The sequence below is a fragment of the Protopterus annectens genome, chromosome 8.part0 (genome assembly GCF_019279795.1).
Source record: "Protopterus annectens isolate FY-2018-M chromosome 8.part0, PAN1.0, whole genome shotgun sequence".
In the NCBI taxonomy this organism is placed as follows: Eukaryota; Metazoa; Chordata; order Ceratodontiformes; family Protopteridae; genus Protopterus; species Protopterus annectens.
The window spans coordinates 1324515718-1324542411 of record NC_056741.1 but is presented as its reverse complement, the minus strand read 5'-3'; the positions used below and the strand labels follow the sequence as shown (position 1 = coordinate 1324542411).

Sequence of the window (26694 nt, the reverse complement as noted above, 5' to 3'; positions counted from 1 at the left end):
CTCATTGCAGAAATGGGACCTTTTTATTGCAGCTTGTAATGTGAATGGTGGGTTTTTTCTTGAACCCCAGGAAAGTCTTTTGCAGTAAAATCTAAAATATTAACAAACATAGACCTCATATTCAGTATTCTTTTAAACACGTTAAACCTTAAAACAATTCAAAACTCAAAAATGAACTGCATCAAACTATCGTGCAGAAAACATTAAGTCTTTTAGACTGTAATCATACTTCCATTAAGATGCAAATTACTGCTAAAAATGTTCTTTTCTTTTGCTAACTCCCTACTTCCCTTATTCATAGTCAGTTAAACTTGGAATAAAAACGAACTTTCAGATGTATTGCAGATCTGTTTTTGAACGTTTACAGGTGTAGACCGAAACTGACGATATAAAATAAAAAAGTGTAATTTCAACTGTTGCTGCGAGTACATTTTCTAGCTTTCAATAAACCCAATTGCATTATTTACGAATGTTTTGCATCAGAGTTCAGCAACTTGGCTAGTCAATCCCTGAAGTGTTTGTGTACTTATAGCCAGTCCATTTGTCTCCTTGCACAGTACATGGAGAGATTAAAAATACTGTCTCTGTGCCCGTATGAGCTTGAAAACTTTCCACATTCATGCTAGTTTCCTGCCCATCCTTCAATAAAGTCGGTGCCAACAGCAGGTATTCATTCTTAAGGTGTCTGGTTAACTGGCAATGTGCTGTCTGTTGTAATATGCTGCCCATCCTTCAATAAAGTCGGTGCCAACAGCAGGTATTCATTCTTAAGGTGTCTGGTTAACTGGCAATGTGCTGTCTGTTGTAATATGCTTACTAATAATTAGTGAGACAGTATCAGCATTTAAAATAACCTCAAGTGAATTAATTAACCATTGCCATGAAAAGTAAACCCTCTTTGATAAACAAGTCCTGTGCAGTAGGTGTAAAAAATCAAATCTGTGTAACAGAAGCAGCTAACTTCCAGACCCATGTTGTCAGTTTCTTAATCCCATTTCAATTTCTTGATTTAGATGAGATGACTGAAGAATAGTAGCCAAGAGGACGAAGTATCTGCAGAAGACTCCATATCAGTTCAAGTTAGACATTCAGTTTGGTTGGCTTTATCAGGCTCTATCCATTAACATTAATGTGTGTGTGTGTGGGGGGGGGGGGGCATTCAGTCCATGCTGCTTATCTTGACCTTGGCATGATATTCAATGTAATTGCACATGAATACACTGTTTATAAACTTACAGCTTAAATTTTAACACCTGTGTTACTCAGTGGATTACTAATTGGCTCTCTGGTGATACAGAGCGCGTTGTTCACACTATCTCTTATGATAGATTAGCCACTAGTGGAATCCTTTAGAGCTCTGTGCTGCAGCCTTTCTTTTTGGCATCTACTTCTTTGATGTGAAAACAGATGTGCAAGTCTTGTGGATGACTGTAGGACTAGGTGCCAGTAATGATTCCCCTACAGAAGGGCTAGGAAGAATCAGCGTTTGGTGTTCTGACCATGTCTTTAGAGTCAGTGCAAAAAAAAAAAAGTGGTGTGGTTACATTTGGGGAATGAAGTCTCTCCCACTGATCATCACATACAGGGACCCCCGCTGCACAGAGATACTGTCATTAGAGATGTGGGTGTTTTTATTGAATCTCAGAGCAGGAGTGCTGCCTGGGGAAATACCAAAAAATGTAACCTCCTTGGAAAAGAAATGAGGAGCCCAAGCCCAGTAAAGGAGTGCATGCAGTCTAGCAGACTTCGGATTTATGGAAGCATGCACCTATTCAGTGCTCAGAATAAATAGACCTATGTTGTGCTGAGGAGGCAGCAGAGGTAGGAGATACCTGCATACAGAAAAATACAAGTTTCTGGGAATATTGACCCACCAACTTTGACACTATTCCCATTGTCTCAAAAAGCAGAGTAGCCTGCTGGCAGACATGGGTAAAGTTTTTTAGTGGTCTGGTGAGAAGGCAGTCAAGGTCAAAGGTGGGGAGGAACAAAAACAAAGAATAAAAAGGGATAAAAATCAGAATAAGGATGTATATCATTCAGTGTTGTATTTACAGAAAATGCTTCTTAATTCGTCTTTATCTCTGTGCTACACTTTTAGAAAATCTTATAAAATACATATTTTGCACATTATTTTTTTTAAATCTGTTGTGCATATGCCCCCTTACCTTTCTACTTGTTACCCAGCCTGATTTATTCAGTTGCTTCTCTAATGCTTCTCAAAAACTTAAACAATGCATTTCACATGTTACTCAGCCGATGTACCACATCTGTTCGACAGTGGAGTGTTCTGCACACAACAGCTCCATATCTTTCACCAGTACTTCTACTTTTGTAATGGTGACTGCTGCAGGTTTCACTTACTAAATACTGTATATAATCTGGCAGCACTGGTGAGATGGAATTCGCTACTTTTATTCCATTTTGGCTCTAAATGTAAGAACATGGCAAACACATTAAACGTAAGTCACTTTACTCTGCTTGTTAATGTTTATGAAAAGTATACCTCCCTGGAAATAGCTGTTTAAAAATGCTCCCTGCTTCAACCAAAAACAGACTTTTTCTACAAGTCAGTTAATTAGAAACATGTTGACATTCAGTAAGTAAGTTAGCATACAGTCTCAAATCCATGCTACATTTCAGTGCTATCATTTGGTAGGGCTCACACCCCTTCTGTGGTGTCTCATGCCACTAAGTAGCAGAGTTTTGGCTTGCTGTATAATAAATCCTGCCAGTGCATTACACACACAAAAGTAAGATCCTTTTTAATATTTATGCTGAGATTTGTTAATGCATTATCTCATGTATTGCACCTGCTACATGCTGTAATGTAACAAGGTGGGGTAACACTTTTTTTGCTAGTGTTATCAAGAAACACCAAACTTGAGGAGAGCAGAATAGAGAGAGAGAGAGAGAGGAGAATATAGTTTCCTGTAGACCAGGAAAATACAAGTTTATTCATTCATTTTTAATGGTCACAGAAGAGAGAGAGTGAGAGTGAGCCTGTCTTGAGAGGACACCAGTCTATCGCAGTTTGTTGCGTGTGTGTCTGCGGGTGTGCGTGTGTACACACACACACACCAAGATTTTAATAGAGTTTATATATATTTATATTACGCAAATACACTCTTGACAGATGTCTACAGGTAATTTTAAGTGAATGAAAAATTCACCCATCGTGTTTTTGAGGTGTATGTAATTATCAGAGACTATGGAAGTACATGAAGATGTGCTCAGAAGGCTGTTATAGCCAGGAACTGAACTGCTGACCAAGTACTGCGAGGCAATAATGATAAACAGTGCACTTCTAAGCAGTGTGGACTTATGCTGGAGAACAAATGAGTTGTGAGGATATGGTTTCATGGCAAGATGTTTTTGAAGATACTTGTTGACTCTTGCATTTATGGTGGCCACTACAGACCTAAATAAGGCTCTGTAAGCTGCTAAGCCCCATAGCCGGTGCATTTTGTACTATGGTTGTAAATATTTCCATAGTTCAGCATACTGGATACTTTGGAGGTGAGTTTTTGAACTGTATTTAAGTGCAACTTCATAGCTGCATTTGACAGTATGATACAGAAGGGTTAGGGGAACCAAATGGAGGCAAGTGCTAAAGAAGTCCAAAAAAATGAAGTATTTTTTTCTCTCCTGGCTCCAGGATTTATTTCTGACTTCAAGTTACTGTCTGAGAGATTTGCATGATGTTCATCATTGGATTACTCTTGCAATAGCGTAAGCTCTATGGTTTATATCTTGCCTAAAGATTTGACAGTTGGCCAGCATTCAAAGCTTTTTGGTACCTTCCACATGTTTTAACTGCTGAACAACTCAAGGAAAGCAATGTGAAGTTAGTGGTTAGTGTGCCAGACCTTCAGAACTTTACTCTCTCCCTGTGTGCTTCAAGTGATCGATGTTCGGTAGCACTTCACGATCGCTGAACAAATAAGTATCCCTCTTTGGAAAACCTTCGACTTTAAAATTTCTGGGAAAAGTTAAAATTTCTTTAGAAATTTGTATATTTAGGCTTTATGGTTTTTAGTGGTTGCCGCCAAAAATTTTACTTCACAGTGGTTATTTTTTGTTCAAGTGTACCTGTTGGGGGGGTGGGGTTGCTTTTAAAAAAAATAATTTTTTGTGTAAAATACTTGTAGACTTGGACTTGAGGCTAGGGGTTACACTTTTACCTAAAAACTTCCTGTTAAGTGGTTTTGCAGCTAGAACTTGGAACAGGCTTCAGACTGTTCATTTCTTCTTTCGCCCATCCACAGAAAGAAGAGAGTTTTACTGGAGTCTTTGATTGTCGTGCCGGCTTCCTCACTGCCTTATCCCCTGAGGAGTGACTTTGATGTGGCCAAATGAGGTATCTCGACCACTGAATGACTTCTCTTGAATCAAATAGCTTTGCTTCTTGAGAAGCTGCTAAGGACCATGAGTAAGCACATCTTCCGCGGTTGTTGGGTTGTCTTCTTCAGGCAAGGGAGAATCACTCTTGTCGATCTCGGCGGAGAGAGCAGGCTGTGCTTTACTGTGAAGCTGACCTAAGCAGCCTGATTCCTGTTGGAGACCAATCTTTGGGTTGGTCTTTTTTCTAAGGGGTCTCCTAAGAAATGAAAACAGACAGAAATGTGTCTTCTACTTCACATGGGATGGACAGGGAAGATTGGCTGGGTTTTGCTAAGGGCTTATCTCAAGCCTTTCATTTTTAGTTCTGATTTTCTCACTAAATTTTAAAAGAAAATGGTTCTGCTGTCTCAGATACTAACTCCATGTCTGAAGGGCAGGAGTTAGGCTGGGATTGTATGCCTGTGTCACAGGATGGGGAATCTGAGTTGAAGAAAGTTTTTATTTTCATCAGCCTGCAGCTGTTTATCCTGATTTGCCAGCATTAGAGGATGTTTGCTTGGTAGCCTGCAGTATGACTGACAGTCAACCTCCTGCCTCACAAAAAGTCTGACCCACAAATTTCTGTTTTTAAATCTCAAATCAATTTCTACAGTTATTTCTTTGGCAAAAGCATATTTTGCCTAACATATCTTGAATGCTAATCCTTGTGTTTCTGACACAGATGAGAAAGTTTTTGATAGATTTGTGAAGATATTATATTCATATTCTACTTTACTCTTCAGAATTCTGAATTGCTAGGCCCGTAGATCAAAATTTCTGCTTACTTTGAAAATAAGAGAAAGTTAACTACTTGCCTCCCTTCCACAGAGATTAAGGCATCTCAGAATTCTTTAATCACCTTTATCTCCAGTAACAAACCACTCTTTGAAGTGTTGTTAATGGCTCTCTTGATGCTGTATCCAGAGCAGTTGCTGCCAAATCAGTACTGGGAAGGTTTGCTTGATGGTGATCACAGAATTTACTGGAGGATGTCAAAGCTGAGATGTTGAGTGTACCCCTAGACAGAGAGGTATTCTTTGACCCCCTCTTCTGCTGAGGACCTTTAAAAAGATTTGATTTAAAAAAGGAAGTTAATTCTGCTAGTCACATGGATTTTTCAGCCCTCCTTTACAAAGAGCTTCATTTATGCCTAAGGTAGTTTTGAGAGTTTAAGTCGAGCTGTTCATCTCCCTTTCTTCTTTCCAAATCCAAAAAATAAGGGATAGAGGATTTTACATGCTGTGGATGTCCACAGGACACTGGTATGTATTGACAGGACTAAAACATTAGAGTTTGGGTCAATTTATTATTTTCTATGAAGGTAAGGAAAGGACAGTCAGTGTCGGCAGGCAGCTCTTTTGTTACTGCCACTATAGCGAGTCACTTTCAGGCAAGGTCTGGGCGTATTATACCAGGGCTTTGGTTTCTCTGGCTTTTTGGAAAGGGATAGAATTTAAAAGTAATCCGCAGGCAGTGACTTGGTAATCTTTGCATACTTTTAAGAAACATTGCAAATTAAATTATTTTTCCATGTCCAGAGCAGGTTTTGCTAGGATTATTCTCTACGGGTTGGACTCTGACCCTTCTTCCTCTTTTCTTTCTAAGTTCTGGTAATCTGCCCTCATGGCTTAGGTTGTAGCAAAAGTGATCTTATGATGAACTGTAGGGATACTGTTTTTGTGTTTTTCCAGGGTGGGGATATGTTTATGCACCCCTTTTTTCTAAGCATATACCTAAAAAAATAGGGCATTAGCCTTCCTTACTCTGATGCAGGAAAGCTCTGAAGTTTGGATGCCCTAACCACTGACTTTATACTGCTGTCCTCAAGATGTTCAGCGGATAGGGAGTATGAAAGGTACAATAGTGATTTATTCGAATATCTACTTTTATGGTAAGTTAACTTGCATAACTGTACTTTCTCTGTCTGCTTGGAATTTTTCTGGATATTCTGGTCCATTTGTGATTCTGGAAGTATGCTGTACAACATGGCTACACTTTTAGGACTATCCCTACATAATTGCATTGACTGTAGTGCACATTATGGCTGAAAGGAGTATGTGTGGTGGACTAGTTCATTTAGCCTGGTTAACAGATGAATACGTTTATTTAAATGAAATACTACTGTATAGTTCTGTGCATATAGCAGTTTTGATGCTGTTTCTTTAGGGTAGTAGGACAAGCCTCTGGACCAAGAATGGCAATCATCCAGGGCTGCTGCTTTTTATGAATAGCATTTTAGGCATGCTCACTCCAAGCCAGACCAGCTAGAAGTATGTTTTCTTAAAATCATAAAAAAGCTGACTTCCAGTGAAGTATTTATAGTAGTATAAATTGTTGTATGTTCAGATGAGTATGTATTATTCCACTGAAGAGTTTAGAATTTTAAGCAACCAAAGTGGTGGGCACTGAGAATGCAAGCATGATGGGATAGAATGGAATGAAGCGTATAGTGCCTTGCGGGTGATGGCATTATGGTAGTACGTAATCAGGGCTTTGATATTCAATTACAATCATTTAAGTCCACTGTTGCTGCTTTTGCAGTATACCATGTCAGTCCTTTATGTAAATTGACGTTTATTTGCATGTGTATGTTGCTTTTAAAATTTTGTGAAATATTTGCATCCTTGGTAATCTGTTTGTCTGTCAGTGTGTGACTGTAAGCAAATTCTGAATAGTAATTTGGCATTACTAAGTATCTAAACATGTCATATTGGAACTCATAAAATGACTTGATTTTTTAAAAAATGTGGAATAGACAACAACCAGAATTAAATCCCTTCTATCTCAGGTATCAAGTGAGACGTCAGTTGTGCATGTAAAATCCCACATCAGACTACAAATTATTTTACAGATGAACCAAGTGAATATATCCAGCACAGAAGTCCTGCTTGGCCATGTTATAGTACAAAATTTATGATATCTGATTCTCAGAATAATGCATGGTTTCATAACCTTTTATGTCTATAGAAATTACTTTAAAATACTGCAATTCGGTATCGAACAGGTCTCAACTAAGTTTATAGTGCTTATATTGCAAAGCACTTTATAAAATAAAATAAATTCAAACATATGTTAAAAGATAAAGAAAAAGAGCTAAAGTGCGTATTAAATAAAATAAATTTCAGTATTTAGATTAAATGGTAATTTAAGAAAAGACATTAATAGTAGTGAAGTGTTCACTTCAAAGTTGAAGCATGCAGCAGAAATTCACTATGTCAAAATAAAATAACAAAAAATCTGGAGAGAAAGAGGCAGGTTATTGGCTGCTGATTGCCACCATCTTGAAAACTTTCAAGTATACTAACAAGCAAGGAGAAAAATACAACACTCCAGGTGAAATTAGCTACCCTCGGATGTGCGGCTGGTGAGGGAGATATCTTTTCCCAGCTTCTGAGGTAGTTATTGCTTTACCAACAGAATAATGCTTCAGCCTCTGCAGTCATTACCTGGGATGCACAGGGAGTTGTATATCTAAAACCTGGTGTGGAAGACTGCCAGTGGTGGGACTGGAGTCGGCAGTTTTGAGTGTAGTGCCTTATATTTAAGAAATGCTGTAATGTCTAGGACGTAAATATGACAAGAATTGATTGAGTGAACAATATTCACTTTCTGTTGCTATCTTTTGATACTGTGGTTTGCCAACAAAACAAGTCTTCAGCTTTTCCTTTGCCCAAGGACCCAGGTGTTCTTGTCCCTAATTTTGTCATTCGCAAAGGTGGTTGCCATTGTTCTATCAGAATGACCTTCTCAGAAGACTGGAGTACCCGGATCTGAGAGAGAGAGAGAAAAAAATCATGGTCATAATCTATGCTCATTTTAATTGAAAACAGAATTCTGTACTGTTGGAAGTTTGTCATATTGCTGTGTATTGGTGGAGTTCAGATGGAAGTTTAATTAAACAAAAAATGAAATGTATAAAAGAATTGTCGACGGTCGTGCAACTGTAAATGACCTGTATTTAATTAAATAGAAGATTGCTCTTACGTGATGTGCAGTATATACTAGTGTTATATTTGACAGGGCCATTGCTGCCTCACTCCTTCTGGTGGAAGGGAGTCTGCTAGGGCTCTCAATTGAACTGACATTCATTGTGAGTTGAGTGTTGCTCCAGTACATGGAATGGTGGCCAACAGTTATTGGGACATGGTGGGAGCAGTATAACGAGTACTATAAGCTGTTGCTAGGGTCAGTCAGATGCCCAGTAATGTATACTATCTGACCAGCTGCTGTAGGATTTGGGAGATTTGAGCACATACGTTTAAAAAAAAAAAATAGCTTCCTAGTGATGATGGCCATGGCCAGCTCTCACTCTGCAGAAGAATAATAGCCTGATCTGATGTTACCCTTAGAGGGGAACAGATGGGCCTCTGGGTATTCTGTTTCTGCTGATTTGGGTTCAGCTTGTTGCTTTGTACTGATTTTCCAAATACTTAAATCCCTTCACCTTTCCTGCAAATCTCAACACCGTATTACCCAAATAAAAATAAATGGCAATAATAAAAATAAATAAATGGCAACCAGTGATTGCTCGGACATCGCTACTTTTTAACACACTCGCCTTCAAACTTCTCCATCTCCTGTTCTCAACAAGCTGTCTATCAAAAATCCTTCTTACTCCCTTTGGAGCTCCAACTCCCCGACTGAATAGGCCTGTATTCACTTGTAAAAGCTCTTTCTCAAAAATAGACTCTGCCTGATGGAGTCCACTACCAGAAGACACTAAAAACAAATATTTTTACAATTAATACTTATTATAGCTGATTTATTTGAAGTGTTCATTGTTAGTGTGTTTTATTGTTCAACCTTTATGATCTGCCATATGTTAGTGTTCATAGTTTTAAAATCTAATAAAATATGTTATAAAAAATAATAAAAAGCATCAATCACAACAAAGATGTTATGTAAACAAACAAATAAGTAAAAGTTTTGCATTATTTAAGAACTTTATACATTCCCAGCCGCTCAAAGAAAACAAGTGTTATGCTGCACTCCTGAGTGTGTCTTCCTTCTGATGAAACGTTAGAGGCCTCATCTGCTTGAGTTGATGGTAGCTCAGATGGATGTTAAAGATCCCACAGCACCTATTGAAAAGGGTAGAAGTTCTTTATGTCCTGCTAAATTTCCCCTAGTAGCGTACCTCTGATATCCCCCCTGAAAAGAGGCAGCTAGCCTAGTTGGATGTTTAACCTGGTCAACAAAGAATAAATGTAACTGCTTCAGAGCAGGAGTTCGGAGCAGGTTAATTCCCGTGCTGCCATGCATGACTACTTTACTTCTAATTGTTTTTGTTCTCAAGATGCTTTTATGCACTGTTGTTCCTTGTACTATTATTACATAAATGACACATTAACTTTTATGTTATGTTTACGTCTAGTTCATTTATCTATTTATTGGCATTTGTTGACCGGGAAAGTCCACTGGGCCCAACAACCCATTTTCAGTGGCGGCCCGAGGAGAAAAGCTCCATAGAATCACAGAAATGTTTACATAACAGACAGCTTAACTTTGGCAGTCAAAGTTTTTACATAATACAAATTGAAGTAGATATACAAGACAAATGGATATTATAGAGGTATACAGTGCAAGAAAATAAACCCAGTGTGTTAAATTTTTAGTAATTCTGTTTGTATATTCTCATAAGTAAGAATACTGTTTAATCAGTTCTGGTTATGAGGCTGAGAAATGCCCATGTATATGCCTTTATGATGCTTGTTTGCTTTGTACTTAAAATAACTACATTTGCATAACATTGTTCCCTGTGTCTTTTTGTTTGTACTCTGTATATCCCTGTCGGGCCTAGATCGTGGCTGAAAAGGGTCCTCTGGTCAGCCCACCTACCCAGTTAAATGTAAAATAAACAAATATATTTTTAGTCATCAGTAGTGTAGTGAATTAGATAACTTGCTTTTCAACCTTTTGCCATCAATGTTTGAGTTTTAATAAAATATAGCATCCTTGCATGAGAGTATGCCTGTAATCCAGATTTGTGGTGTGATGGGTATTATAACTTCTGCTACAGCAGATTTGTGGTGTGATGGGTATTATAACTTCTGCTACAGCTTTTTCTCATTAATTTTTTTGTGGTTTGCATAGTTCTCTTCACTTGCACCTGTTGAGTGTAGTCAGATGGACTTGACATTGTATGTTCCATTTCCCACCACTTGAGTACAAATCTAAATTCCTGACTTTTTTGTATTGTTGATCCTTGTTGTATGACATGAGCTCTCCAGTCTCAAGAATATAAACTTAAATGCAGTAAGCACACTTGTACTTTTGCCTACTAATTTATTTCAGGGAACATGCAATAATCTACACATGAGATATGTGGCTTGTTTGAATTGGAACCAGTTAGTACTCACTCTGCTCCACAAACAGGGTTGATTTTCACTTATCAAGACAGCTGTGGAGTATACCAGTTAAAGTTTTCTCTTCTGGATTGTTATGGTATGTAATGCACATGGTACAACTCCACTTTACTTGTTCTGTTTGTGTTGACATTTTTGCCTGTTGTCTGTACTTTAGTATTCCCAGATGTTATTCCAAACAGTTGTCTTCTTAATTGAGTGGGAACTGTTATTTTGTCAGTGTTAAACATTAAGTGCTGGACAGAATTTATGTTCAACGAAAAAAAAATGGGCTGTTTTTCTTCCCTTGTTGATGTTTTGTCTTGCTGTAATCTTTTCAGTGTAATATGATTTAGTAATTGGATTTCTAAACATCAGTGTTAGCACATCTGTAGGGGTGGCCGCAGTGGTTAGCGTTGCCGCCTCACAGCAAGAGGCTCTCCGGTTCGATCCTTGACTGGGGTGCTTCTGTGCGGAATCTGCATGTCCTCCCTGTGGTCGTGTGCGTTTCCTCCAGGTGCTCCAGTTTCCTGCCACATCCCAAAGACATGCTGTAGGTGGATTGGACACTCTAAATTGGCCCTAGGCGTGAGTGCGTGCATGTGTGCGCCTTCTGTGGAAGGTTAGGCGTGGGCTGGCAACCCAACACCGTAAAAACCCCACTACCAATCATGAGTGGGCAGGTGATCTGCTGTGGAGACCCCTAACCGGGAAAAAGCCGAAAAAAGAAGTGTCAGCACATCTGTAAAACTGTTAACTTTTTTTTTTTGTTGTTGTTATTGCTATCTGTGATTTTATCCAAAGAATCTCCAGTTCTTTCTGTAGAAACGGTTTGTGCTCCTCTGGTTTGTATGCTGTAGATGTGTAATTTCTTGTTTGATCTGTATTTTACAGTTTGCACTTGTAGGTTAAGTAACATCTTCTGTAGTCTGCATGGTGCCATGTACAAAGAAAGGCTTTGAGTATCCTGTACGAGGGTTTGTGATCTGCTTACACCTGAACTATTTTGCCTTAGACTTGCTCACAAAATATATTGCATTCATATGCTGTTGCTAACAGTTTATAACAGTTTATTTTCTTATCATTTGTATTGTACTCTGTAAATATTCTTTCTTGAACCATAAGTAGCCATCTGTTCTGTTGCAGAATTACAGCTGTGTTCTGGTTGTTGTCTTCTTGTGATATAACTGCTTATTCACATAATGTACTTCTTATGCTGCTGAGTATATAATTAGGTTATTGACCGTTTCAGAACATTTGTTCTTCTTGGCTCAATTTCAAGGCTATGTCTTACTCTTAGCATATTTCTTAAAGGCAGACATATTGGCTACAATTTTAAGATAGTGTCATTTCTAGAAATCCCTGTTAGTTGCTGTTGCTTTTAATTTTCCTGTCTGTTTTGTCCTTCTGACAGTAAGATGACCCATTCGTTTTAGACTTGTCACTTACTTACATTTATCATGCTTAAATAGATAATTTTAAAATATACTAATTTTATCAGTTGTATCAATCTCTCGACTTGCTGTTCTTTTGTCTGATCTCTAACAGATCATCAGTTATGTTTACATCATCTTCCAAGCGTTCAGTTATGTGCCTCACAGTTCTTTGGACACCTCCACTGCTGATGATATAGCAAAGAGATGTCTAAAGAATCTTTACATTCCCTTTTTGTAGTAAATGTACTTAGTTTGTAGCTTTGTTCATCTGTCTTTTGCCTGAAGAAACCATGGTGACACTCAAGCCTTCACTTTGCTTACATTTCTGCTTTTTGCATTCCTGGGAGCTACTGGTATTTGGATAAGGTCATGGCAACAGCATTAGGAGTTACTTTATATTTTAGACACCTGGCAATCTTACAGGATATTACTGCTATAGCTGGTGTTTATGTGCAACTTTGTGCCTGTTGTACACTTGTACCTTCAGCTTTTACACTATGAATTATTTTTACCATTCGTACTGCATTACAAACCAAATGATAATTTGAAATAGGATTTAATGCTATGACTTTTTATTTTTGCATGTCAAGTTTTTTACCTAGAAACTCCACCCACTGGCTACACTATGTTAATGACATGCACACAATTCTGTTTTCTGTGCCCTTGAGCTCTCTTGCTTATCTTCAGCCAAAACGTTACATTAAATTCAATGTTGTATTTATTAACTCTTAACATTTCTTGCCACCAGTGTGACACACACTCTTGTCTCAATGCCTCGTGCATTTCAGACTTCCCACTGGTCACTTTCATATTTCTGTTTACTGTTATGTAAACTCTTTTGAGCACATTTTTTTTTCTTTTGCATATCTTTGAAAATTCCTTTTCTAGTACAGGTGCTGCATAATTTATTTAAAAAAAGCAGTACTTTCACTATGGTTATAACCATATCTACTACACCGAGCTTGAATTTCAGTTGTACAAGTTTGTGTCTTGTCTCTTTTTGCACTGTGCACCCTCACATGGTGGTAATTTTTTTGTATCCAGTACGTTTGCAGTGCATTTTATGTTTCCTATTATTGCATTATCATTTGACTTGCGTTTTGTCTTGCACACATTCTTCAATTAATTATTTTAACCGTTTATGCGATGGTGGTGTTGCGGTAGCGTTGTCGCCTCACAGTAAGACGTCCTGTTCGATTCTCAGCTAGAGTGTCTTCTGTGTGGAGACATGCGTGAATGAGCGTACCTTCGCTGAAGGTTGTGCATCAGGGCCAGCAACTCGGCACGTAAAAATCTACTGCCAATCATTAGCGGACTGGAGTTTCCGCTGTGGCGACCCCTAACCGGGAAAAGCCGAAAGACACAACAACACCTAATCTCACTTGCTTTGCATACATCAGCATTTTTTGATAAGGACATTTTTTTCTCTTAAGTCTGCCTCTTGCTTCCCCATTTCTAATGTTACAGTCTATGTTATCAGACTGAAAACTCTAGCAGAAAGTGTAACACATTACATGCTGCTTCCTGTAGCTGACACATTTGCATTTAAAGCTGCGTACCTTGTGCGCGTGTGTGGATTACTGTTTTTTGTTGTCGTGTTCTTTGATATGTTCATATCAGTTCACCATGCAGATTGCCACATTCTCACAGTATTTGGCTCTGTTATTCATCTCAGTAACATGAGCATCTATAGTCTTTCTGTGTCCTTCTGCTGTGGTAAGGAACAGATGGTCAACAAACTGCACATTCTTTCTGGGTTCACCATAATTCCCGAATTGTCTGATGATCATCGTGTTTCACTGCTGCAGTCATTACACTTGGGTTATCCTGCTGTCAGGCAGCCCCGCAGTCAGCCAGAGTTCCAAAGTCTTGGTCCGGCGTCGGTTGTGGTCGCTTCTTCCCTGATGTCAGTGCGCCAGGGGTATATAAGATGCAGCTGACGCCATTTTCTTCAGTCTTTCTTGCCGTGCGGTGCCCAAAGCAAAAGCAGTTCGCAGGTGCCGGTCGGCCGACTCCTGAGATTTTCAAATTTGAATTTCAGAACTGAACTCTTCAGTAAAGCTAAGTACCCCGTTGGGGAAACTTTTTCTTGCCTCAGACCGATGTCAGTAAAAGTTAATAATTGCATTTCTTGTGGGAAGCAAATACCTCATAAGGATTTTCATTCTTACTGTATTCCATGCCTAGGCCCAGACCATGATGTCACTAGTTGTCGGTTTTGTGCTAGATTTAACAAGTGCACTATTAAATGTCTGTTTGATTTTGCTCGCCATTATTTTGGCCGAAGGTTAAATTATACCATGCCGTCGGAACAACCAACGACCGAAATACACAAAAAAACACAAAGACAAAGATAAGGACAGGCATCCGAGGTCCAAAACTGACGATGAAGCTTCTTCTAGGCCAGTCGCCGGTTCTCAGTGAGGCGCTTTCGCAGCCCCTGACACCCACTACCTCAGAGCCACACGCCGCCTCCGACTCTCACGTGGAGATTTCTAGGCCTCTGGAAACTCAAGGTATTGGGCCTATGGAAATTTAACCCCTCGGATGGGTCCGGAGCCGCTGAGCAGGCATCTGCTTCTGAGGGTGTTTTCAGACCTTCACAGCTTACCATCAAAACAACAACCAAGTCTAAAACTCCATTAAAGACAAAGAAACAAGTACAGCATTCACCTGGATAGGCCTCCATGCCTAAAAAACAGATGCTCAAAATGGCCGAAGACCTAATTACTCTGATCAGGGGTTCCCGTCCCTCTCTTGATAAAAGGCCTAGGCAGGATACAGGCTATGATTCCTCTGACCAGGTTTCCATTTCTTCTGATTCCTCTTCAGACCAGGGATACTCTTTAGCCCCCCCCCCATGAGGACTCTGATGCTGAAGAATCAATCCCTTCAGCCTCTCCTCCTGAGGATTACTTTTTTGGGGAAACTTTACATACCATGAGGGAGCATTTCCATTGGGAGAGCCAGGATTATTCAGAATCCAAGAAAAGGCTCAGAGATGTTCTTTTATTGCCTCAGCACAGGCCCCTTGCTATTCCGTCTGTGTTAGATATTGTGAATGATGTGTTCTCTGAATCCAGTTTAACCCCTGATACTTTGCCCCCTGCACCAGTCAAGCCAGATCAGTACTACAGAGTCCCTGACTCTCACAAATTTCTTTATAAAATCCCTGCTGACCCAGAAACTATTTCCCAGGGTCCCAAAGGGGTAAAGGCTTCCACTGCTAAAAATCCAGTTCCGTCTGACAGGGATTCTAGAGCATTAGATAGATGGGGGAAGAAAGTTTACACTTCTGCAACTTTAGCAGTAAGGGCTTTAAATTGCCAGTTCCACATGCTTAAATATCAACAATACTTAATGTCTCTGTTAAAACAGAAAATGCTTACAAACTCAGAAGGTCGGGACTATAAGGAAATGCAGGATTTATTGCATGCAGCTGAACAACTGGGAAAACATACTCTGCAATGTGGTTTTGATTCATTAGAGGCTTCTTGTAGAGCTGCAGTTACAGGATCTGTGATTCGAAGGCATGCTTGGTTAAAAGAACAAGGTTTACCTGATCATGTTAAGGCAAAATTATTGGATGCTCCTTTACAGCATGATATCTTGTTTGGTGTTCAGGCAGAAGAGGTATTTAAAGAAAATGGAGGATAAGGCAAAATCTATGCAAACAGTGAAGGATTTCTTACAGGTACAGCCACCTCGATTTAGCAGAAATTGGGCTTCTAAAAATTGGTCCTTGACAGACCACAAAGAGGCAGATACAGACGCCCAAGAGGCAGATCTCAGCCCCAAGGCTCTTACATATCACGACAGTGGGGTGCTTCAACCCCAAAAGGAGGAGAAGGCAAGTCACAACCTTATAGGAAACAGTCCCAATGACTTCCCCCTTCAAATGCCAAGCACTTACCTTTTGGCAGCTCCCTTAGGGGGGAAAACTAGCACTTTTTTCACAAAATTGGCATATAATCACCCAATACAAATGGGTTCTGAATATTGTGTCTCAAGGTTACAAGTTCCACTTTCACACTCTACCAAGGCCAAAAGGAATGCCAGACCTGCCACAAAATCAATGGGCAGAGACACAAAAACAAATTACAGCCCTCATGGACATGAGAGCTATTCAAGAAGTGCCACAACAGGAACAAGGACAAGGATTTTACTCAAGACTTTTATTGGTCCCCAGAAAGGACAAAGCCTGTAGACCCATACTGGACCTATCTACTCTAAATACTTACCTGGATGTTCCGAAATTCAAAATGTTGACACTACAGCAACTTCTTCCCATGCTGGGCAAGAAGGCTTGGCTTGTTACTTTGGACCTCAAAGAGGCATACCTGCATGTCCCAATCAGACAAAATTGCAGAAGATACCTCAGATTCATAGTTGGCACAATGCATTACCAATTCTCTGCACTGCTCTTTGGCTTATCTACTGCGCCCAGGGTCTTCACAAAATGCCTGGCACCAGTAATTGCATTTTGCAGACAAAAAGGAATTCAAATATATCCCTACTTGGACGACTGTCTTATTCAAGCAGAGAGCAAGGACATTCTTCTGAAGCATTTGGCATTTGTAAAAAGATTGCTAATTTGCCTAGGGTACACAGTAAACGAAAAGAAGTCAAAATTAGTGCTCTCACAAGAGATAATATTCCTGGGTGCCAGCTTAAATACAACGGCCCAGATGGCTTATCTCACGCCAGACAAGCAAAGACAACTGACTCAGTACTTTCAGTTGATGGCAACAAAAACCCAACTCCCTGCAAGAAAAATTCTGCAGGCCTTGGGGTTCATGGCGTCCTGCATACTACTAATAATACCATATGCCAGACTGCATATGAGGAAATTACAGTGGTACCTAAAAAGTGTTTGGACTCAACACTGTCACAGTTTGGAAACAGTAATACCACTTATTCCTTGCCTACAACAGGAGTTTCGATGGTGGGCACAGGCATGTCACCACAACAAGGGACAGCCTTTCACTTTACCCACAGCCAGGCAGACACTAACAACAGATGCTTCGGATTACGGCTGGGGAGCACACATGGCAGGAAAATGTATTCAGGGCAAGTGGGCCGCAGACCAAATGCATCTTCACATCAATCAAAAAGAGATGCTAGCTGTACAACATGCCCTAACAGCTTTCAAGGACCTTCTGCATCCAGGACAACTATTATTAAAGACAGACAACACCACAGTTAAGTGGTACATAAACGAGCAAGGGGGCACTCATTCTTACCCCCTATGCAGACAAGCCATGACCTTGTGGAACACAGCTCTAAGTTATCAAGTTCATCTGCAAGCACAATTCCTGCCAGGAAAGAAAAATACTCTGGCAGACGACTTAAGCAGAAACATCATGGATCCTCACGAGTGGAAATTAAATCCACAAGTATTCAGCATGATAACACAAAAATGGGGGTGCCCAGACATAGATCTTTTTGCCTCCCATCTGAACTGCCAACTACAGAAATTCTGCCCAAGGATTTGCCGCACACAAGCATGGAAAGTGGATGCTGTCTCGTTCAGCTGGAAAACCCTAAAAGTTTATGCCTTCCCACCACTGCCTCTCTTTTCAAAGGTACTCCTAAAAGCCAGACAAGAAAGGCCAAAAATTATCCTGATTGCCCCAGACTGGCCACGCCAGCACTGGTACCCAATCTTAAAGAACTTGGCTCAAGGCCCAGCATGGATTTTACCTCAAATTCCTCATCTTCTGACTCAACAAAACAATCAGATCCTGCACAGCCAGCTCAAAACCTTAAACCTGGCTGCATGGCAGATTACTTAGCCAAGCAGCCAACACCTCTCTCTAAAGCTGTTATGGATGTCATTTTGGAGGCCATGAGGCCCAGCACCAGGAAATCCTATTCAGAAAAGTGGAAGAGATTCTGAGCCTGGAACCAGGCTCAACGCTTTGACCCTCTTGTTCCAAATATTCCTCAGATATTCCAATACTTAACTGAGATGCTGGACAAAGGCCTATCCTTTTCATCCATTAAGATCCACTCCTCTGCCATCTCAGCTCATTATAACACGGATCCTCCTATTTTCTCTCATCCATTATTAAAACAGTACCTCAGAGGGGCTAAAAACATAAGACTGCCCCGGGGAGCACCAACACCAACTTGGGACCTCAACTTTGTCTTGGAAAAACTAACTTTACCTCCTTTTGAGCCAGCCAATTCAGCAGAATTAAAATATGTGTCATGGAAAACCGCTGTGCTTCTGACAATAACCTCAGCACGAAGAGTCTCAGAGTTACAGGCACTAATGGCAATGGAACCTTTCATCAGGACAGGGTTTCTTTAAGAACAAACCCTACATTTATGCCAAAGGTGGTATCCAGTGTGGCTCTTAACCAAACTATTCACTTGCCAACATTTTATCCAAATCTGCAGAATAAAGGGGAGAGACTTCTGCACTCATTGGACATATGCAGGCAGTTACACTTCTACTTGGACAAAACAAAAGCTTTCAGGAAAACTGAGCAATTGTTTGTAGCATATGCTGCAGGATCACAGGGAAAGGCTATTTCAAAGCAAACCATGGATAGGACACTGTATCCGTTTCTGCTACACACAGCATGGAAAAACTGTACCTAGCAACATTAGGCCACGTTCCACCAGGGCAACAGCCACTTCAACTGCCTACCTTAGAGGAGTACCTACCAAGGATATTTTGGAAGCTGCAACTTTGAGTTCAGTGCACACCTTTACTAAGCATTACCACTTGCCTCTTTACTCTAAATCCAGAGCTGGCTTTGCCACTGCAGTGCTGCAGGGCCTCATAGCCACCCCGAATCCTTTATAGACCCAGCCACCCAACCTCAGCTTTGGGATTCAACCCAAGTGTAATGACTGCAGCAGTGAAACACGATGAACATAGTACAATTTTGTGCCTACCATAAATGTAGATGTTCGAGTGTATTCACTGCTGCAGCCCAGGTTACCCTCCATCCCCACTTTCTTAGCTGGGACTTACCTATACCTTTCTACCCTATACAACCTATGTGGTGTATTTGCTTGTAACTGAAGGTATTGTTTTTATTTTTTATGTATGTTTTATTTGCAATATGTATTGCCTACCTATTTGAGGGCACCTGATATCTGGGGCAAGAAAAACTGAAGAAAATGGTGTTGGCTGCATCTTGTATACCCCTGGCGCACTGACGTCAGGGAAGAAGCGACAGCAACCGACGCCAGACCAAGACTTTGGAACTCTGGCCGACTGCGATACCGCCTGACGGCAGGATAACCCAAGTGTAATGACTGCAGCAGTGAATACACTCTAACATCTAAATTTATGGTAGGTACAAAACTGTACTTTTTCATCTTCCTTTTCAAGAAAAGTAAGAGTTAACTACCTTTTAAGACTTCTTTCCTTGCGATATGTAGAAATGTAGCACAATGTACCTTTACAGGCTTCTATGATAATCCACTTGTAGCGAGTCATATTTCAAAGCTTCTGTTTTCTATTATGTTTCCTTGTAGTGAAGGATTTTAATTGGATTCCCTCACTTCTGGCATAATCGAATGTCCAAATGGTTGGTAAACAAGAGAGAGAGATTGTGCATGGTGACCAACCTCCATATGGTCTTTATAAACACGCTGAACACACTAGAAAATGGTGTACAACATAGGTTAGCTAAAGAATTTTTCATTTAAGGATGTATGATGATGATACTGGTTTATTTTCTGTGCCTTTCTCTGAGAGTGGGTCACTTGTTTTTGTACTTGTTGTTTTCGTGTGAATATGTAAATGGGTTGAGCCTCTTTATCCCTTTGTCTGATAAGACTGAAAGGTTTTTGGGCCATTTTGTCATGTCTGATCTGGCAATACCATGCTCCAATCTCCATCACCTTTAAAATATTCCCTTGCATAATGCCCCTGTGCAAATGCTACCTCCCCACCGATCTTTTACCACCTTAGTGATTAGATGCATCTCTGCTCAGCTAATTGCTCCCTTAATATTTTGCTATATTATCTAGCAAATTTGTTTATAATGTTATAAAAGCTCCTTATAGGTGTCTGTGTTACTCAGCTTACTAAGTTTTGTAAATTTCTTCAATGTTTATTCTTTTCCTCATCTCTTAGGGGGAGGCCTACTGAATCTTCTACCTTCTTCATCTAATTAACAAAAAATGCTATAATTTACCAGTAGACCTACCTTCTATAATTGTGCGTATAATTCTTTCTAGTTTTCTTTGTTACAGATGTATAGTTTGTGTGTGTGTGTGTGTGTGTGTGTGTGTGTGTGTGTGTGTATACATATATAATATAATATATATATAATATATATATATATATATATATATATATATATATATATATATATATATATATATATAAATAAATTATGTTAACACTGTGGATTTTTTGTTTTGTGTCACCTTTTTTTTTCCTGCAGAAGACAGATGAATCAGCTTGAGAAGAGCTTTCAAAAATGTGTCCAGTGTGGCTATAATATTTAGCCAGGACACCCAGGAGTTGTGCAAGGTATGCCCGGGGCTGTAATATCTTTCTGTAGCCTGCTCAAGGTGTTTGGACCATGCTCCCTTGCAGAATACAAGAACATACTTGTTCTCAAAGGGGTTATTGCCCCTCCTAATTTGTTGATTAAAAAGTTCAAAAAAGAAAAGCAAAAAGAGGGAGATAATGAAGTAAAGAACTAAACTGTTAAAAAAAAACTGGAAGTCTGAGGACATCAGCACTTCAGTGGTGACATAAACCATGAGCACGGATTCAGCACCTTCTTCGGTTCCAGAAAGATCCTCTTTCCTCAGGTCTAGTCTTGCTAATTGTCATAGTGGACAAATTTCCAATATGTCAAGCCAGCAGAACTGTATCCAAGAATGAGCTACCCCACTTCATATCTCAGCCCCCTTCTACTTCTTCCATGTGACCTTTGAGATCTTTCATGAGGATTTCAGATCTGGATTGCGAAAACGTATGGTGAGGCCTTCTTAAAGAATCCTTCCATCCTCCTTGATTTGAAGGGTGGATCGAGCTATTCCTAACTGTTTCTCATCATAGCTCTGTACCAAGTCCATGTTTCGGTACCGTAGGTGTCAGAGCCAGTACAACATCCAGAGCCTGTTCAGCAGGTGTCACCCAATCTTTCAGCCTCTGCTGTGAAAGATTTGTGTATAGCTCATTTGATGCTGAGCCTCCCAATGTCAGTGGGGCTTGAGACCATATCTTGATGCAGTCTTTGTCTTCAGGGCCATCTTTCATGGTTCCCTTTTAGATAAGTCTTGGCACCAGTCCTCTCTTCCAGGACTTCTAGTCGGTTGATCTCTTGTATTCCTATGTAAATAATCTAAAACATGCTTTGATTAGTAAAGTCAGTACCACTCACATCCACCTTTGGGAGGTTGTGTGCTGCTACTAGCAGAGGTTCTTTGGATCTAGGGTCACTATTGAAGTCATGCAGAGGATGATAACCTCTTCCATGAGAGCATTGATTCAGACACTCATCTCTGTGTCTCGGCCCTTTCATCATATGTACCCAGGGTCAGAGTGAAAGAGAGAACCTCAAGAAATGTGTTAAGCAGCAGATAGGTTCCTCTGAGGAGTCTGATTTCCATCCTGTCCCAATATCCCAAGAAAGAAAGGACACATAAAAGAAGATATATTGACTCCCGTACCAAATCCCTCACCCTGGTTAAGGACTTGGATGATTGAGAGGGTTCCACAAGTCCCTGCATGAAGATGACACATTTGACAAAATCCTCAAATTGATGTGGCAGAGGGGCTTTTGGCCTATAGACATGTCCTATCCAGATAAAGAAGTATTATTTGATGCTTGTTGTTTGGCACTCTGTACTTATTGAGTGGTTTCTCCTGCCAACCACCTTATTGATTTGGCCACCAGGAGAGCATGGCAAGAGCCTGATTCCTTGGAAAACCATACATGGAAAGCTAGAGAAAATCCTCCAGCTTCCCAAGCGTGGGCAGTTCAGATCCAGGGGCGTCCTTGTAAATTCCTTGATCATAGCCGAAGCTACAAACAAAGAGCTGAGAGACAGGATAGCCACTGTCCATCTAGCCAATGAGGAGTCCCGAGATATGGACATAATTTGGAAACAGTCATATGAGTCTCGCACCTTTGCCCTGAGGTCATTCAGCTCTTCCAGTTACTTGAGTGGCTTACAGAGAGACCCAACAAAACAGCTTGTCTGAAGAAGCAGCCCACAACAGACTCCAGGAAGTAGTTGGAGACCACTGTGGGCTCTGTGTGCAGTATAACTAACCTTTTCATGCAGCTAATGCATAACATGACTGGTGGAGTGGCTCATGGAGTGGATAGAGGTATTACAGTGAGATGCCTGACCAGGCATCATCTCTGTGAGTTTGTGAACAACTTTAGGGTATCCTTCACAAATGCTCCCATTGATGGCTTAACCTTATTTGGACCATATGTGAAAGAATTGATAAAGTGCAAACAGGAAGACAAGAATGCTGTCTGCTGTAAGCATCATTATTGACCCCTCGTAGGTCATGTGCAGGAATCAGTAGTGGTACATATACTTATGTTTTTTGGAAAACTGGGCATTAGCCTGAGTCCACTTCAGATAGGGGCGGTCAAGGCAGAGGCAGCCTTTTTAATGGACTTTGACCTAGAGGTCAAGGAGGTCTGCAAAATCAGGGATATTGGGTTCCCATTTTGGAAAAGCAACTCCATCATCCCTGAAAGGTGCTCGACTGCTCTCCTCTGGAGGCAGTTGGGAGGCATCTATCCATCCACTCATTTATGTGGAAGGCCACCTTGCAGGACTCATTTTTGAGAAGGATAATATCTAGAGGCTGTAAGTTCCCTTTTTCCCATCCCTTCATGTCTGTTGTGTCTGGCTACCAAATGTTCCACCCCCATCAACAAATAGTGGTCAAAAGCGAGGGCACATTCTTCTGAAAAAAAAAGCCAGCCTGGAGGTCATCAGATCAGAGAGGGTAAGATGTATTATTCAAGATTCTTTTTGGTTTCAAAGGAAAAAAAAAACATAGGCCCATTTTACTTCTTAGCAGCCTAAACACCTGTGTAGCAGAGACCTCATTCAGAATGGTCATGGTGCAAGCAGTCTTGTCATGTTTTCAGGTGAATGATTGAATGTGTTCAGTAGACCTTAAGTATGCCTACATCCACATAAAGATAGCTATGGGCTCCAGAAGATTTCTCTGATTCTGTCTCAGAGCCAGTTTTTCCCATTCAGAGTCTTGCCTTTTGGTTGTGCCGCACACACCCCTCCTAGTGTTCAGCAAGTGCAGGACAGTAGTCAGAGCCCATCTTCAACTCAAAGGGATTTGGATGTTTATGTTTTTTTTCAATTGGCTCTTTGCTGCTGCAAGAGGAGAACCTCTTCTTGAAGTGAGAGACGACTTGTTTCAACTCTGCCTATCTTTGAGTGTTTCTGTAAATTATAGCAAGTCAACTGTTCAACCATCCCATGCAGTATAATTTGTAGGATGCCACATGACACGACAAACTGCATAGTATCTTTCCTCTCAGAAAGAATTCAGTCTTTAAAAAAAAATGCAGTCCACACTTTTTGCTTCACCAATATCCACCAACAAATTTAGTTCTTTGGGTTTTGAGCTGGATGGTTTCCTCTATAGTCATGGTTCACTTGCTTTCAAATTCAAAAATTTCAGTGACTTCTACGAGCACATTGTACCAGTCCTTTGATCACCCATCAGCTACATTCATCCGCACTCATCTTTGCAGGGGTCATTTACAATGGTGGCTGATTTCCTGCAAGATTCATATAGAAAAAACTTTTGTTTTGCCACCTCCCTCAGCGGTGGTCACCACAACCTCACCTCACGTGGGGTAGTGGGGGCATTTTCAGGAGTGAACAGGCCAAGGAACTTGGAATCAACGAGATGCCAAATTTTCACATCAGTATCCTGAAAATGAGAGCAGTCCCCCTTGAGTTGCAGGAATTTAAAGATCTCTTGCCCCCAGTGAGGATTTTTTTGTTCAGACTGACAGCATGTCCATAGTATTGTATCTCAGCAAGCAAGGTGGAACCAGATCCTACCCCCATACCAAAAAGCCACAACAGTGTGGCAATGGACGAGCACTTTGTATCACTTTCTGATAGTAATGCAAATCCCCTGAAAGACTAACTACCTACAGACAGGCTCAGCAGATCCATTTTGATACCACTGGATTGAGAGACCACTCGTGGTGTATCTCAATAGTTTTTTGACCACTATGGCTAACCTCTTTACCTCCACAGCAGACACCAACTGCAGCTTCAAAGGTAGGGTTTCATTGCATACAAATCCATTCTTTAGTCAAAAATTGCTTTGGAAACTTAATCAACCAGAACATTTGTATATGTATTTCTTTAGTACCATACTAACAGAGGAGAATATATTGTCCGTACACTGGACATTCTCGGATATGTCCCCGGAAGTAAATCCTTCTGAAAGGATTCCTTTTTTTTTTTTCTTCTTCCTTCGCTTTAAACCAGCTTGGAAAGAAATTTTACAAAGTATCTTTAGATGGCTTTCTGTTTGTATTTCCTTTCTTTACAAAATGCACAATAAGTCCTTGCCAAACAAGCCTAGGTCTCCTTTCACTACATCTCTTTCCACTTCCTGAGCGTTCTTCAGAATTCATCAGCAGATAAAGTTTGTCCTGCAGCAACTTGGTCTACATTACATACATTTGACAAACATTAGAAACTGGGTATCATTTCTAGATGCAAGACTTTCATTGGAGCCACTGGTCTCAAAGGTCTCCTGTCATGATACCACCCAGGATTTTGGTAGTTTAGGATTCTGACCCATCAGTCAGATCAGCTGTACAGGATGAACAGGATAGTTCTTTACCATAATGCTGGATCTTTTTATCCACATGACATTCCACCCCACATCCTCCTTCCAAATTCTTATTTTTCTGAGGACTTAAAAGAACAATTTGAAGCTCTGCTCCAGTTTATCCACTTCTTAATTAGTACAGATGTCCATATGGGCATCAAAGTCAATCTGAAGGAAGTACTACAGCAGGAGTATGGAAGGGCAAATTTTAAAGGAGCTCAAGGCTGGGTTACTGGTATTGTTTTATCAGATCTAACAAGTATGCAGAAAACACATTGGTTATATCAGATGGTCATGGATGAAAAGATCCAGCATTTTGATAAATATATAAATACTGTTTTCTAAGCAGAACCTAATAGCTCAAAACCTAGCAGTCTCCAAATAATTTTCACACTCATTCTGTGCAAACTCTACATCTCTAACTAAACATGTAAGGATATATTGGTTCCAAGTGCAACCTCCTTGACCTGTATACAGCCACTGTTTGTTGTTTTGTTGTCTATTTTCACAGTTTGTATCTGCATTGCTTGTACTTTGCATGAATCCAGGCAATTAAACTTGTAAGTAGATGCTGGGATTACAACTTTAGTTAGTCATTTAAACTTGTCTGTCTGTTTCAGCTTGCATAGTCACTATTTATCCTCAAGATGAGGTACTGGAAATATATCTCACATTTGCCGAGAAGGCAGCCCCCTTCAGCAGTCCATAGATTATCGATCTTCACTATTCCAGGTTATGAAAACTGTTTGAGCGCATTGCAACACTCTCTCTCAGGTGAGTACTTGCCAATTGTGCTGTTTTATGGTCCTGATGTATCATTTCATCATATTATAAAGCCCTGCATTCTTCACTTCCAGTGAACACAGTAGTAAACATAAGTCTGTTTATTTTTTGTTTGATTGTAGCAGTAGGGTATTCAGCTATTCACCTTATCACATCAGACTGGATCTTAACTATTTGCTGTATTGGCCTCTCCACAGTAGTTGTTGGTAGTGGGCATATGCAGCTGTTCAGATTACTGGTATACATATAGTCTTGCTCTGAATCATTTTCATAATAGATAGGACTTGCATAGTAAAAAGACAACACTGTTATGAACTGTAGTTCTAAAGAGTCAGAAACTGATGTGCATTGAAGGCATAGGAAACGTATAATGATTTTGCTGATAAAAGTGAAGGTATTTCATTGACTTAAATCAGCTGTGGAAGGAGGATGAGGGGTTGTTGTGAAAGAATACTTAGTCACAGCAGCTTTTAGATAAGCTGTGCCTGTGCACTGTTGTATTTCAAAGCAGCTTTAAAATGGCATTTTGGGAGCAAACTTTGTACCCTTATGGGTTTGGAATGCAACTGTGCAACTTCTCAGTAACGCTTTAAGGAGTGTTGAAGGAATGGTATTGCATATATTGTGCCTTCCACCTTGATGGAAAGGGTGTGTGTGTGTGGTGTGTGCGTGTATGTACGTACAGTAAGAGAGGGAGACTACTAACCTTCCCTCCAGGCAACTACCCACCAAATGACTTGCTAGTTTCTCACTACTGCGTGTCTTGACTGACAGTCTGAGGGCCCACAGGACTGAGACAGTATCAACTCTGACCCTCCACTGTGGTCTTAAAGTCCACCTATTGGCTCAGAACAATCCCTTCACTGCCTGTCACCTGTCCAGCCCAAGAGCCCTTAGGGAAACAGTCACACACATG

General features: G+C 40.3%; 1 protein-coding gene across 4 annotated transcripts in view; it reads left to right on the top strand.

The window, feature by feature from the left end:
- The window catches only part of NLRX1 (NLR family member X1), a 498840-nt gene that overhangs the window by 19753 nt on the left and 452393 nt on the right, over positions 1-26694 (top strand). For 2 of the 4 annotated variants that reach the window (XM_044080859.1, XM_044080860.1), the window contains exon 2: positions 25616-25769. In XM_044080859.1, coding sequence (XP_043936794.1) covers positions 25643-25769 — 127 coding nt within the window. In that variant the 5' untranslated portion in view covers positions 25616-25642. Of the gene's footprint in view, positions 1-19676; positions 19810-25615; positions 25770-26694 lie in introns of those variants that run through there. The other 2 variants (XM_044080861.1, XM_044080862.1) reach the window with 2 other exon arrangements.